Source organism: Leptopilina heterotoma, unplaced genomic scaffold, assembly GCF_015476425.1.
Source record: "Leptopilina heterotoma isolate Lh14 unplaced genomic scaffold, ASM1547642v1 Lhet_297, whole genome shotgun sequence".
Classification (NCBI taxonomy): domain Eukaryota; kingdom Metazoa; phylum Arthropoda; class Insecta; order Hymenoptera; family Figitidae; genus Leptopilina; species Leptopilina heterotoma.
The window spans coordinates 1-16,556 of NW_025111001.1; the positions used below are offsets into that span (position 1 = coordinate 1).

At 22.8% G+C, this 16,556-nt stretch overlaps 1 protein-coding gene across 1 annotated transcript in view; it reads left to right on the plus strand.

Annotated features, from left to right (window-relative positions):
- Window positions 1-15,845: 15,845 nt before the first annotated feature.
- LOC122504411 (nuclear factor 1 X-type-like) overlaps window positions 15,846-16,556 on the plus strand; it is a gene marked incomplete at its 5' end in the record, with an annotated part of 49,282 nt that continues 48,571 nt past the window's right edge. Inside the window, one exon of the mRNA XM_043615511.1 lies at window positions 15,846-16,043. Coding sequence (XP_043471446.1) covers window positions 15,846-16,043 — 198 coding nt within the window. The remainder of the gene's footprint in view (window positions 16,044-16,556) is intronic.

Below are 16,556 nucleotides of genomic sequence, written 5' to 3' on the forward strand. Positions count from 1 at the left end.
TCTTTTAAACAACAATTGTCAATTGTCTGATAGCTATTCTTCGAGGTGGTGGTGCTACTACTTAAAAAATGAACAAAAAAATTCTCTATTCTTCAGGATTGAGTAGGCTCTGTCCCTACTAGAACTCAGGTAATTTTCAGATGATTAGAAATATTAAATTTTAAAGAAATAAATTTTATTTTCATTTTAAACAAATTTCAATTGTCTGATAGCATTCGGGGTGGTGGTGCTACTACTTAAAAATTGAAATAAAATTCTCTATTCTTCAGGATTGAGTAGGGCTCGGTCCCTGCTAGAACTCAGGTAATTTTCAGATGATTAGAAATATTAAATTTGGAAGAAATAAATTTTTATTTTCATTTTAAACAAATTTCAATTGTCTGATAGCATTCGGGTGGGGTGGCTACTACTTAAAAATTGAAATAAAATTCTCTATCTTCAGGATTGAGTAGGGCTCGGTCCCTACTAGAACTCAGGTAATTTTCAGATGATTAGAAATATTAAATTTTGAAGAAATAAATTTTTATTTTCATTTTAAACAAATTTCAATTGTCTGATAGCATTCGGGTGGTGGTGCTACTACTTAAAAATTGAAATAAAATTCTCTATTTTTTAGGATTGGCTAGGGCTTGGTCCCTACTAGAACTCAGGTGATTTTCAGATGATTAGAATTATTAAATTTCGAAGAAATAAATTTTTATTTTCATTTTAAACAAATTTCAATTGTCTGATAGCATTCGGGTGGTGGTGCTACTACTTAAAATTTGAAATAAAATTCTCTATTCTTCAGGATTGAGTAGGGCTCGGTCCCTACTAGAACTCAGGTAATTTTCAGATGATTAGAAATAATAAATTTTGAAGAAATAAATTTTTATTTTCATTTTAAACAAATTTCAATTGTCTGATAGCATTCGGGTGGTGGTGCTACTACTTAAAAATTGAAATAAAATTCTCTATTCTTCAGGATTGAGTAGGGCTCGGTCCCTACTAGAACTCAGGTAATTTTCAGATGATTAGAAATATTAAATTTTGAAGAAATAAATTTTTATTTTCATTTTAAACAAATTTTAATTGTCTGATAGCATTCGGGTGGTGGTGCTACTACTTAAAAATTGAAATAAAATTCTCTATTTTTTAGGATTGGCTAGGGCTTGGTCCTTACTAGAACTCAGGTAATTTTCAGATGATTAGAAATATTAAATTTGGAAGAAATAAATTTTTATTTTCATTTTAAACAAATTTCAATTGTCTGATAGCATTCGGGTGGTGGTGCTACTACTTAAAAATTGAAATAAAATTTTCTATTCTTCAGGATTGAGTAGGGCTCGGTCCCTGCTAGAACTCAGGTAATTTTCAGATGATTAGAAATATTAAATTTTAAAGAAATAAATTTTTATTTTCATTTTAAACAAATTTCAATTGTCTGATAGCATTCGGGTGGTGGTGCTACTACTTAAAAATTGAAATAAAATTCTCTATTCTTCAGGATTGAGTAGGGCTCGGTCCCTACTAGAACTCAGGTAATTTTCAGATGATTAGAAATATTAAATTTGGAAGAAATAAATTTTTATTTTCATTTTAAACAAATTTCAATTGTCTGATAGCATTCGGGTGGTGGTGCTACTACTTAAAAAATGAAAAAAAATTCTCTATTTTTCAGGATTGAGTAGGGCTCGGTCCCTACTAGAACTCAGGTAATTTTCAGATGATTAGAAATATTAAATTTGGAAGAAATAAATTTTTATTTTCATTTTAAACAAATTTCAATTGTCTGATAGCATTCGAGTGGTGGTGCTACTACTTAAAAATTGAAATAAAATTCTCTATTTTTTAGGATTGGCTAGGGCTTGGTCCCTACTAGAACTCAGGTAATTTTCAGATGATTAGAAATATTAAATTTGGAAGAAATAAATTTTTATTTTCATTTTAAACAAATTTCAATTGTCTGATAGCATTCGGGTGGTGGTGCTACTACTTAAAAATTGAAATAAAATTCTCTATTTTTTAGGATTGGCTAGGGCTTGGTCCCTACTAGAACTCAGGTAATTTTCAGATGATTAGAAATATTAAATTTGGAAGAAATAAATTTTTATTTTCATTTTAAACAAATTTCAATTGTCTGATAGCATTCGGGTGGTGGTGCTACTACTTAAAAATTGAAATAAAATTCTCTATTTTTTAGGATTGGCTAGGGCTTGGTCCCTACTAGAACTCAGGTAATTTTCAGATGATTAGAAATATTAAATTTGGAAGAAATAAATTTTTATTTTCATTTTAAACAAATTTCAATTGTCTGATAGCATTCGGGTGGTGGTGCTACTACTTAAAAAATGAAATAAAATTCTCTATTCTTCAGGATTGAGTAGGGCTCGGTCCCTACTAGAACTCAGGTAATTTTCAGATGATTAGAAATATTAAATTTGGAAGAAATAAATTTTTATTTTCATTTTAAACAAATTTCAATTGTCTGATAGCATTCGGGTGGTGGTGCTACTACTTAAAAATTGAAATAAAATTCTCTATTCTTCAGGATTGAGTAGGGCTCGGTCCCTACTAGAACTCAGGTAATTTTCAGATGATTAGAAATATTAAATTTGGAAGAAATAAATTTTTATTTTCATTTTAAACAAATTTCAATTGTCTGATAGCATTCGGGTGGTGGTGCTACTACTTAAAAATTGAAATAAAATTCTCTATTTTTTAGGATTGGCTAGGGCTTGGTCCCTACTAGAACTCAGGTGATTTTCAGATGATTAGAATTATTAAATTTCGAAGAAATAAATTTTTATTTTCATTTTAAACAAATTTCAATTGTCTGATAGCATTCGGGTGGTGGTGCTACTACTTAAAAATTGAAATAAAATTCTCTATTTTTTAGGATTGGCTAGGGCTTGGTCCCTACTAGAACTCAGGTGATTTTCAGATGATTAGAATTATTAAATTTCGAAGAAATAAATTTTTAATGTGTTTTTACCCAAATGTCGATTGTCTGATAGCGTTCGGGTGAGGGTGCTACTACTTAAAAATTGAAATAAAAAATCAATAATTTCATTATTTGAAGCAAATACCATTGAGTTAAGTCAAATAAAAATTATTTATGATTAATTATTTATAAGTGATTATAGTCATGTAATTGATTATTTCATTCAAACAAATTTTTTCCATTGTAGGTTAATTTTTTTAAAAACATTTTTAGATAATTAAATTTATCAAATGTATAATTTATCAAATGTATTTGTCAAACGTATAATTTAAAATTTTCATAAATAGTTTAAATTTTGTACCTACAATTTTATTGAAAATAATAGATTTTTTTAAAAAATTGGTTAAAATTTTCTTTTTTATTTCATTAAAATTTTTTATAAAATCAGATTTTAAAGAATTTTAGTTGTAAATTTTGGAAATAATTGTATTCTCCAAAAATTTTAATAAAACACCTTTAAAAATAATAAAAAGTAGCTTCAAAAAAGTATTAAAATATATTTTTTTAAAATAGTGACTCTTAAAATTTTGTTCATTATTTTTTTTTAAAATTCAATTTTCAAGTTACATTACAATTTTTTAAAAAATTTAATTTTTTAGAATGATTAACAAAATATTTTTAAAAAATTCTAAATAATTTAAATTTTGTACAATTTTATTGAAAATAATTGATTTTTTAAAATATCGGTTAAAATTTCCATTTTAATTTCATTAAAATTTTTTACAAAATCAGATTTTTAAGAATTTTAGTTGTAAACTAAAAATTAAACTAAATTTTTCAAAAATTTTAATGAAGCATCTTCAAGAATGGAAATTAGCTTTAAAAAATTACATTAAAATATTTTTTTTAAAAGTGACTTTAAGGTTCATATTTTTTTAAATTCATTTACTTACAATATTTAATACAATATTTTTTTACTTCTTATGAGAGCTTTGAGGAAATCACGTATTTTCAAATTAGTAATTAAATTTCTTTTAAAAATTGATTTTTTCTTAATATCCCCCCCCCTCAAAAAAAATAGTTTAAAAAATCCAATTATTTTAAAAAATTTCAATTATTTAAAAAATTTTTAATTATTTACAATTAAAAATTCTATTATTTTTCTCTCTAAATTTGAATTAGTAAAAATATTTACTAATTTAAATTATTAGTGACTGGTTTCAGTCAGTATTTTAAATATCTTTTTGACATTATTTTTTCAAAGTCAAGTATTTTTATTATTTGCCATTAAATATTTTAAATAATTCATCTTAATAAATTTTAAAAATAAAAACTGTAAATAATACTGTTAACAATACAAACTAATACAGTTATAGTTACTATAAACAATTGAACTTTTGTATTTCAATAATTATAAATTCTTAAAGAACTTTCGAAACATTATTTAAAGTAATTGATTTAAAGAAGAAGTTCAGTTTAAAATTGTAGCAAATAATTGGATGTTTGTAAAGGTTCACGGTTGTAATTTTTTTAAAACAATTAAATTTCGGAAGGTTTAAAATTGAAATTTAAAAAAATTTAATTATTGTTGATAAATATTTAACAAGTATTTAAATATTTATATTTTAAAAAAATTATTGAGCTTTTTAGTAAATAAAATTAGAAATCAGTGAAATATGAGGGAGATAAAAAATAAAATTTTTGTGAACAATACTGAATTAAATAAACTCTTTTGATTTTTTTATATCTTTAATCGACTAATGTGACGTTTTTTGCGCCTTTTAAAATCTATCCGAGTCCTGAATTTTATGAAATTGTTTACTAATAATTATTATTATTAATAATTATTTACACATTTTATATTCATGTTTATTTTAAAATCATGTCTTCTTCAAAATTGTATGTTTATATTAAATTAATTATTTATGATTAATATTAATTAAAAAAAATTTTCAATAAAAAAAAATTCGTTTAGAAAAATTAGGAAAAAGGAATTGTAATCTGAAAAGTGTAATAACAAAGAAATACACTGAATCATTAAGAAAAATTGCCATGGATATATTATATAAGTTTGGCAAACTTTTGAAATCCATTTTTCGCATTAATTTTTGTTTCAGTAATATCCGTATAAGAAATTCAATTATTCTTTGTACAAAAGAAATATTATCATTGCGCAAGGAGCGGTTTTAAGCGCGAATTTCATTAAAACTAGTTCAAGAAAATTTACAATTAAAAATAAAACTTAAAAGTAGAGAACAAGAAGTAGAAGTAGAAGTAGAAGAAGAAGAAGAAAATGTATAAAGGATAAAACTTTTAGATAAAAGGTGAACTAAATGACATTTAGTTGAAACTTTTTGACAATTTGATTGCTAAAGTTATATCGAAAATTTTATTCATGTTTTTTCATTTCCTTAATACAATCTCTGCGAGATTCTTTAATGTATACTTGTAAAATTTTGTGTATGTAGTTATATTAAGATTTTCATTGCGCATAAAAGGGGAAAATTTATTTATTTTCTTTTTTTTTTTTTATTATTATTGGATATGTCATGTAAATAAACAAGTCTCTTCCCTATTCCTCGTTACGTAATTAAGATATTACAGGTAACAAACTTTTCTTTCTTTAATAGCGACTGAAATTAAGGACCTGGCCATGTGCCAAGTACTTAACACTGATCTTTGGTGGAAGGGGATTCATTATACACTTACGGGCTTTACCTATAAAAATGAGCATTTTAGAAATATATTCGAGAGGTCAGGAAAACAAATTTTATTTCTAGGTGGGGTTAATTTAGGCTCACGAGACTTCTCTTCTTCTTCTTCTTTCCTTCTTTTTTTTTATCAAAATTTACAATTACATTTTTATTGCCTTTTTTCAGGCATTTAAATTTACATTTTTATTACAGTTATCTTCTTTTTATGCTTATAAGTATTATCTATACAGAAGGTAAATAAATTTGCTGAAAAACTTTTTCTCTAATTCCCTAATTTGCCCATTAGGAGCTTTGGAGAAAAAAAGAAGTTAAAGAAAAATATGAAGTGGATAAATAACCAAGTAAAGTAAATAATGAAATAAATAATGAAATAAATTAGGAAATAAATAATAAAATATAATATAAATAAGAAAATTAATAATGAAATAAATAATAAAATAAAAAAATTAATAATAAAATGAAAAATAAAAGGAATAAATTTAACAGTAACTTTTTTATATTCGGTACATTTTGGAGTCTTTCAAAAAATACAAGAATTTTTTCTTAAAAATTTTAATTCAGCAGCATAAGATAATTATTATAAATAATTAATAAAATTTCTAAATTAATTTTTAATTAAAAATTTTATTATTAATATTTAATTATGGAAAATAATAATAATAAATAGTAAACTTACAGATGTCAATCTCAGATGTAAATAATTAATTTACACCCTTAAGGTTGTTTTAATTGGGACACAAAAAATTTTCACTTGCGATTTTAGAATTTTCGAGCACTCCCGAACCACGTGTTCACTAACTCGAAAGGGAAATTTATTTTTTATATTATACAATCGCGGTTATAAATATTACAACACTTCCAATATTCAAGTATTATTCTTTAATTAACGAAAATAAAATTGGTAGAAATTTTTTTTTATTTTAACAATAACAATTAATTGCGGTTTAAAAAATATTCAAGAATTCTCGAAAAGTTGACATATTTTTCTTTTCCAAATAAAAGCTTTAGTTTCTAAATGAAATTTTCATTTTTACTTTCTACATGAAACTTTAATTTTTACTTTCTAAATAAAAATTAAATTCTTACCTTTTAATTCACTTGTAACTTTTACTATAAAAATTCAAATTTTTATTCTTCAATTACATTGCAACTTTTATCAGAAAAATTAAATTGTAGGTACTTTTGAAATTAAATATTTAAAATGCAGCTTTTCTTTTCCAAAAAAAAAATGAATTTATCCCTGAATTTTTACATTCTAAATGAAATTTTAATTTTTACATTCTAAATAAAAATTTAATTCTTATTTTTTCAATTATCTTGAAACATTTAATATCAAAATTATATTTTAATTTTTACTTTTGAATTAAATTGCAAAGTTTCTTTTGTAAATAAAAATTTGATTTTTACTTTCTGAATTAAATTCTAATTTTTACTTTTTAAATGGAATTAAAATTTTTACTTTCTAAATTAAATTCTAATTTTTACTTCGTATATTAAATTTTTACTGTTGTTTAATTTTTTACTCTCTCGATTATATTAAAATTTTTATTCTTCAAATTGAATTTAAATTTTTACTTTTTAAAGTGAATTGTAAATTTTACTTTCTAAATTAAATTTCAAACTTTATTTTTTAAATTAAATTCTAATTTTTACTTTGTAAAATTAAATCTTAATTTAAAATTACAAATTTACTTTTAATTATAGAAAATAAAGTAAATTTGTAATTTTAAAAGACGCGCGCACTCCGGAAGTTAACGTATTCACTTGAAGAAACGAAAATTTGAAATCGAGAACACATTTTAGAAACACGATTTCGAAAAAAACGTGCATACTACTAATTTTAACAATTATTTACTTGTGGAAATAAAAATTTTGAATTGAAATTAATTTTCGAAACACGTGGTCGAACGAGACGCGCGCCAATAATTTTCGAATTTCCGATCAATGTTCACGGAAGTACTTCTACGCATTGACTGCCGTTAAAGAAGAGAGGGGCTTCGAAATTGGGGAAGAAAAGAAGGGTAGAAGGTAATAAAATTTCTCTCTCTCTCTCTCTCTCTCTCTCTCTCTTTCCTCTTTCGATTCTTTCAATTCTCGGAATTGACTAATTTAATTTTCCTTGATTTTTCTTTTTTTTATTTGAAATTTATTTTGAAAATTCGACGAAAGACGAAAAAAAAATTACATTTATTACAATAAGAAAGTTCTTATTCTTTTCCTATCAAAAAAAATAATAAATCAACAAAAAGACGAAAAAAAGAAATTATAAAATTTTTTTTTTATTAAAAAAACACGTGTTAATACTAATTTATTTTATAAATAAATAATATTTGTTTTTATTGGATTATTTTGGAATTATTCTTTTTGAAAAAAATTGCCATTTTCTATTTTGTTTTTTTTAATATCTTTTTATAGAGAAAAAATAACTTGTTTATTGTAATCATTTTTTTGGCGTCTTTCATTGAATTTACAAATTAAATTTTAAACAAAAAAAATTAAATTCTCTCGCCCTGATGCATTTAATTTTTAATACACTCGAGTTGTTTATTTTTTGTGTATAGATATAATCTTCAATATTCAAAAGTTACTGTTTACCTTTTGAATGCATATAGAAATAGAGAACAAAGTTTGACCGATTTGACATTAATTTCACAAATATTTCAAAACTTGTACATACCGGGTGTAAAATTCCTTTTTCTGTTATAAAACAGAATAAAATTAAATTTTTAATATTTTTGATACAAGAAGCAAAAAAAAATTTGTTTCTACAACGCACAAAAAAGGGAAGAAAAAAAATTCGCTGCGAGAGGAAATTTTTCAGTAGACGTAAAGTCTGGACCTTTTTGTTTCTTTTTGATGCCCTTTTTTCCAAATTTTTTTCCGCTTTCAGTTTTCTCAACTCTTGAAAAATAGGGTTGGTGAACGAATAGAAAGAGAGAGAGACAGAGAGAAAGAGAGGAAGAGGAGGAGGAAAGAAGTAAAACGGAAATAGACACGCTGTCTGCTCTTCCGCGTTCCAATAATCGCAGAGGATCTCCTTCTTTTCGCAAACGCTTTGTCTCCGACCGGCCCTCTAGTTTGAAATTACGACTTCTAGTATTTTTTGTTACCCATTTTTTTAAACCTTTTTTTCAATCCCTTTTTTCAATCCTTTTTCTCGTCCTTTTTTCCAAGTACTATTTGTCAACCCTTTTTTTTAAATTTTTCCTTGAATCCTTTTTCGATATATCTTTTCTTCGATCTTTTTCTTTAATCTTTTCAATTCTTTTTTTTCAATAATTTTTCTTTAAATTTATTTTTAAATGTTCTCTTTAAAATCTGTTTTCAATCCTTTTTCAAATCATTTCTTCAGTTCCAGGCTTCGTACTCAATAATTAATTTTAAAAAAGTATCAAAAAGTAGTTTTAAGACTAAAAAAAGTGGCTTTCGAAAAATTAAATTTGACGACTAAAAAACAAGTTTTAGTCGATTCATAAAAATCACAAAAATTTTATTCTGTATTTCCCTGCGACATTTTTCTCATTTTAAATAAAAAAATTCACTTTTTTTCTTATCCTGGTAATAATTTCAATTCAAAGTTTTTATGAAAAACAATTATTTTCCAGACTTTGAGTTTTAGAATTCTTTAAAAATTCAATTATATTTTAAAATAGTTTTTAAAACTAAAAAGAATTATTTTTTTTTAAATATAAAATTTATTTCAATTAAATTTGTCAAAATTTCCAATTACTTGAAAATTCAAGTAAATATTTTCAATTTTTACGGGAAGTTAACTATATTATTCATTTAATCTTTAATTATAATCTAAAATTTTAACTGATATCAATTTTTAAATCAATTCTTTTTACGAAGTTTTAGAAGAATCTAATTATTTAAATATGAAAATAAATAATTGACTAAATAATTCATTTTTTCTCAAAATTGAATACTTATAAAGAATTTTATCAAAATTTAGGATAATAAATTAATAATTGATTTCTTTTGAAGAATTGTAATGAAACTTTTGAAAATAATTACATTCTTCGAGGAATTCATTCAAAATTTTATTAAAAATACTTGAAATCCTGTGATAAATTTTTATTATTTGTAAAAATAGTTAAATTCTTCTAAACGAATATTATTTAATTTTTTTAAATAATTGACTTCTTGTGAAAATTTTTATTATTTTTAGAAATAATTTAATTTTTACGAAGGATTTTTAAAAAAATTTTGTAAATAATTGAATTTTTTTATGAAGATTTAGAAGAATAATTTAATTATTTCGAATAATGTAATTAAAATAATATAAAATATACTTGAATTCTTGCAAAGAATTTTACTATTTATATGAAAGTCAAAAAAACGAATTTGCGAAGGATTTAAAAAAGAATTTTGTAAATAATTGAATTTTTTATGAAAATTTAAAAGAATAATTCAATTATTTCGAATAATGTTATTAAAATAATATAAAATATAATTGAATCCTTGCAAAGAATTTTATTATTTATATGAAAGTCAAAAAAACGAATTTTTTGAAAATATTTTAAATAATTCATATTTTTTTCGAAAATTTTCCTGGAAAATTGTATTTTAAATAATTGAATTCTTGTGAAAATTGTATTATTCTTGATATTAATTTAAATTTTGAGAAGAATTTAATGAATTTTTTTTTAAATAACTGAATTCTTTTGGAAAATTTTATTAAAATAGTAAATATTGAAACTATTTGAATTTCAGCGAAGAATTTCATTATTTGTGATAATATAATTGAATTCTTGCCAAGGATTTTCCAAATACTTTTAAAAATAATTGATATGGTTTGGAAAATGTTAATTAAATTTTTAAAAATAATTACATTTTTTGAGGAATCTATTCAAAATTTTATTAAAAATACTTGAAATCCTGTGATGAATTTTTATTATTTGTAAAAATAGTTGAATTCTTCCAACAAACTTTATTAAATTTTTAAAAATAATTGAATTCCTGTGAAAATTTTTATTATTTTTAAAAAATAATTTAATTTTTGCGAAGGATTTTAAAAAATTTTTGGAAATAATTGAATTTTTTAATGAAGATGTAAAAGAACAATTCAATTATTTCGAATAATGTAATTAAAATAATATAAAATATAATTGAATTCCTGCAATGAATTTTATTATTTATATGAAAGTAATTTATTTCTTAAAAAATAATTGTTATCAAAATTTTAGAAAATAATTAATATCTTTCAACGAATTTTTAGAAAATATTTTAAACAATTGATTTGTTTCGAAAATTTTCCTGGAAAATTGTATTTCAAATAATTGAATTCATGTAAAAATTTTATTATTCATGATATTAATTGAAATTTTAAGAAGAATTTTATTAATTTTTTATTAAAATAACTGAATTCTTTTGAAAAATTTTACTAAAATAGTAAATATTTAAACTATTTGAATTTCAGCGAAGAATTTCATTATTTGTGGAAAATAATTGAATTCCTTGCAAAAAATTTTGAAAATAATTGAATATTGTTTCAAAGAATTTTATAAACAACTTTTTTTATTTGTTTCTAAGAAGAATTTTATTAAAATTGTTGAGAATACCTACTTTTTTTTATTTTAGCTTTTAGCGGATTTGAAGTAGTGAAAAATTTGAAAAACATAGAAAAAAATATCCTTTATGTCACAAATTTAAAGAAAAAGTATCCAAATAGTAGCTAATCGTAAAAAAGTAGTAAATAGTAGGTTTTAGTATCAGGCTTCGAAATTTTCTATTAAATAGGGATTAGAGAAAAAAATTTTGAAAAAAAGGATTGAAGAAATATTTTGAAAAAGATCTGCAGTTCTTTTTCAAAATATTTCTTCAATCCTTTTTTTTAAAATCTTTTCTTTAATCCCTATTTAAAAATCTTTTTTTCCACTCCTCTTCTTTCAATTCCTTTCTTTAATCCTTTTTTTCAATATTTTTTTCCGATCCGTTATTTTCGATCGGTTCTTTTTTCTGAATCCTTTTTTTTCCCTCTCATCCACCACACTAGTGACGGCGGGCCGTGAACGCATTGCGGAAAATTGTTCTCGATTTGCATGTGTATATATATATATATACATATGTGTAAATACACTCACGATGAAGCCGAATTCGAGGCATTCAGAATTGGGATGTCGATCGGATTTTCGACGGCTCGATTTCACCACAATCCTGTCCCCCAGTTGATCGATCACTTTCGTTGCCCTCCTAAACGCTTTATAAATTGATGCGTCGTCCCTTGTTTACATCCCTGGCGCAACGGAATTCGAGGATTGTCTGTTTCCATTTGCTCCTGAACTACCAAAATCCAAACGGGAATGTTCATATACGGTGACAATGGATCATTTCCTCTATAGGGGAAATTAGACAATGGTCGACATTAATTAATTCAATTTATTTTTTTCTCCCACTCTCTCTCTCTCTCTTTACTTTTAATTAATAATTTATTTTTTAATTCATTTAATTTGCACTTTCAATGTTAGTTTTAATTTAAAAATTTGGCAAATTAAAATAAGAGGCTTTAGTTTGGAAACAATTTTAAATAAAATTAACCTAATTAATTAGTTAACTAATTTGTTTTTTTTACTCTTAAAATTAATTAATCTGGATTTATTTATTATTAAAATCAATTAATTATTTTTTAATAATTTAAATATTTATTTGTTTTACTTTTTATTTTAACTAATTTGTATTTTTTGACTATTAAAACTAATTAATTTAGATTTATTTACTATTAAAATTAATTAATTTGGATCTGGATTATTAAAATCAATTAATTAATTTTTAATAATTTAAATATTTATTTGTTTTACTTCAAAGTCTTTTTTATTATAAACTTAAAAACGGCTTTGATTCGAAATCTCCTTGTTTCGACTTTTTTTTCTTAAACATTTTTTTATCAACTTTTTAAATAAATTAAAAAATTTTTAAAGCTTTAAAATAAACAATAAAAGAGTATAAATAACGAAAGTAAAAACAATAAATAAAATAATAGAATAGAAACAATAAATAAAACAATTTAATTTTTAAAGTTTAAAATAAACTTTAATTGTTTCAAAATTAAAAATAATAAATAAAAATAATTTATTCTAAAATGGTTTATTTTAGAAGAGAAATTAGAAAATAGGCAAAATAAATATTAAAGAAGAGGAAAAAAACAATAAGATTTAAAAAAATATTCGTTAGAAAAGTTTTAAAAAATAATCTTGATTTAATTTTGTAGTAAATTTCATTTTCCTTTAAAAAATTGTAGCGATTAAAAATATTAATGATTAAAAATTATGAAAACTGTTAAGATTTAATTTTGTATTTTGAAATAATAAACAAATAAAGCGAAAACCAGAGACGTAATTTATATTTCGATAATGATTAAATCAACTCGATAATTATTTAGTAATTTACATAATTTATTGGAATTCCATGTTCTTTTGTTGTTACTATTATTAAAAAGGAAAATAATGGATAATAAGTGAATTTTCTCGGGGCAAAAAGAAAGGTGAAATAAAATGAGGAAAATTTATTATTCGTGCGAGTGTCAACTACCGCACCTATGTAATGCTTGTTGGAATACTTGTACATTCGTAAACTCTTTCACACTTGGCATACTTGATAGGATTAATGCATACAATGCACCGTAAGTACATCCCCACTGCCATTTATAACGAGTTAGTTTCAACAGTAACACTCTCTCACGTAGCCGAGGCAAACACGAGGAATACTTATCGATTCTTAATTGATACAATCTCACGCATCTATTTTGCCTACTATTTTCCACTTTATTTTCTAAAATAAACTGTTTTTTTTATTTTTTTTATTTTATTTTAGACTTTAAAACTTTTATTGTTTATTTTTGAGTTTTTAGAATGTTTATCGTTTATTTTAGACTTTTTCAATTTTTATTGATTATTTTAAACTTTTTAAACTTATATCGTTCATTTCAGACTTTTAAACATTTATAAAAATGTAAAAAATTAACTAAAATAAACTATTTAAAATATTTAAATAATATAATATATAATTTTAAAAAATAAAAATATTTTAATTAATGTGTATTTCCTTGGATAATAAATAATTATTTTCATTTCACTTTCTGGAGAATATAAAGTAATGAAGTAAATTTCCAAAATTTTAAATTTTAAAAACAATTTTGATCAGTTTATTAGTTAATATTCAATAAATAAATAAAATGTTGTCTTATTGACTATTTTTATTAGATGCTAAATAAATTTTAAAAATTTCTATAAATAAAATTAATTCTTATTCAATAATCACTGAATATTATTTTCAATAAAAATTATTTTAAAATTTTCAAAATTGAACTACTTTGAATGCAACAGAAATAAATTTATTTAAATAAAAAATATCTGTTTAGTTAAATTTTATAATTTAATTTTTATACCAATTTATTTTCTATGTTTGTAAATTTCCTTAAATAAATCATACTCTGCATTTGTAGAAAGCTTAAAAAGTTGGAAAAAAATTTTTTTTTGACCAATAAAATAAAATATGTTGGAATTATTGTAAATTTTAAAATAGAATTCACAAACTGCAGTCTAATTTATCTTAAGATAAAAATAAAATTAATAAAAAATCTATTAAAAAATAACATTAATAAAGAGGTAATTAAACTTACAATGGTAAATTTAATAAATTAACTTTATTTTTCTTTAATTTTGCAGAAGGGAGAAAAAATTGCTGCGCTCAAAACTCGATAAAGGGCTTACCCTTTATCGAGTTTTTAGCGTAGCAATTTTATAAAACTTTTAATTTTACTTACTGTCGTAAGTTTAAATAATTATTTATTAATTTTATTTTTTAATTTTCCAATCAATTTTTTACAAATTGATTAGAAAATTAAAAAATAAAGTAATTAAAAATTTGTTTAAACTTGAACAAATTTGTAAAACATTGATTAAAAAATTAAAAAATAAAATTAATAAAGAATTATTTAAACTTACGATAGTAAGTAAAATTTAAAAATTTTCTAAAAAATAAAATATATACAAAATTAATTAAACTTACGACAGTAAGTTTAATTCAATTTTTATTAATTTTATTTTCCAATAAATTTTTTCCCCTTTTTATCGTGTTTCGAGAGTAGCAATTTTTTATTTTCTCCCTCCCTGCAAAATTAGAGAAAAAGAACCTCGTCCACTTATTTGTATTTCCGTCGAGAATAAATTTTTCTTTTTTGTTTTATTTACTTCTTTTTTCTTTGTGACTATTTTTTTTTTTTGTTCTTTTTATGGAAATGCAATAGTGAAGATTTCGCATGTTGTAATGCAAGCAAGGTGCATATGGGCTAGGCAGGATAGATAGCGCACCGTGACTGGTGCTGCATCGATGCATTCCATGCACTTTCAATGCATTTCTCAGAGAGACTTTGTACACTGTATTTGCTATTCCACATGTGCAAGGGCCGATCGCGTGCGCTGCATATGTTTTCCAACAAACACTCTGAGGTCGTCGCTACTCTCAATTGTCCACGCATGAGTTCGACGAGCTTCAAAGTTTTCTCAATTGCAGGGAAAAAAAAATTTTTTTTTTTCCTTTTTTTTAACATCTCTTCACGTCTCTAATTTACTGTTAAATCTCTCTCTCTCTCTTTTCTAATAAATGCTGCGAATTTCAAGCAAACATTTCAAACTCTTTTTCTATTTTCCTCAAGATTTTTTTTAACTGTAATAAAATAATATAATTCTTTTTCTTCTTTTGATTATTTAATTTCTATTATTTTTTAAGTAAATAAATAACTAATAAAAAATAAATATAATAATATTAAAATGCTCAAGATTTTTTTATAACTAGTTTTTTTATTTTATACTTATAATATTTATTATTGCTTAGAAATATTTTTTCACCGAAAACGTCGCTTGAAAAGTGAATTAAAATTTAAAAATTAAAAAATTTGACGAAAGAAATAATTTTATTTATTCTTATTTTTTGGTTTTTTTAAACCGTTTTTTGTAATTTTTATTATCTTTATTATTATTAATATTAATTAATTATTATATGGAGGGGGGCAAAATTCACGATTATTTTACTAGCCCCCAAAATTAATGATTAAATATGCTGAATAATTAATTATAATTAATAATAATTATTAATCAGTAACTATAATTAATTTTATTTTACATATAATTTTATTTTCCTCCTTTTGTATAAATTTATAAATAAACGGTAAAAATAATTTTTTTAATTATTTGGTATTTTTTTGTCAATTTCAGAACGAAAAACTGGAGGTGAAACAGAAATGGGCCTCGCGGCTTTTAGGAAAGTTAAGAAAGGACATAACCCAAGAGTATCGAGAGGACTTCGTCCTCAGTATCACGGGGAAAAGGCCGGCCATGTGTGTTCTAAGCAATCCTGATCAAAAGGGAAAAATGCGTCGAATTGATTGTTTGCGTCAAGCTGACAAGGTAATGAAAATTCGATAATAATTTTACTCGGTAAAAATAATTTCAGTGAAAAATGATTTTTCGAAAAAATAATTTGAGACAAAATAATTTTCCATTATTTATTAATTTCTAATTATTTTTATTTACGAATTGGTATTTCTTCTATTTCGAGTTTTTTCTAGTCCTATTGAAATAGATCAATTTTGAAAAATAGTTTAAAGAAATAATTGTAAAAACAATTTGCTGTTATTTAATTATATTTATTTACGAAAAGGCGTTTTATCTAGTCCGTGTGATTATAAATAAATAAATTTGAAAAAATATTTATTTATTTATTTAATTATAAATAATTAAATAAATTTTGAAAAAATAATTTGATGAAATTGGTGAAAAAAATAGTTTACAAAAATAATTTGCATTTATTTATTATAATATTTATTGTTATTTACGAACGGACATTATTTTTTAGACCGTGTGATTATAAATAAATAAATAAATTTGAAAAGATAATTTGTAAAAAATAGTTTGAAAAAA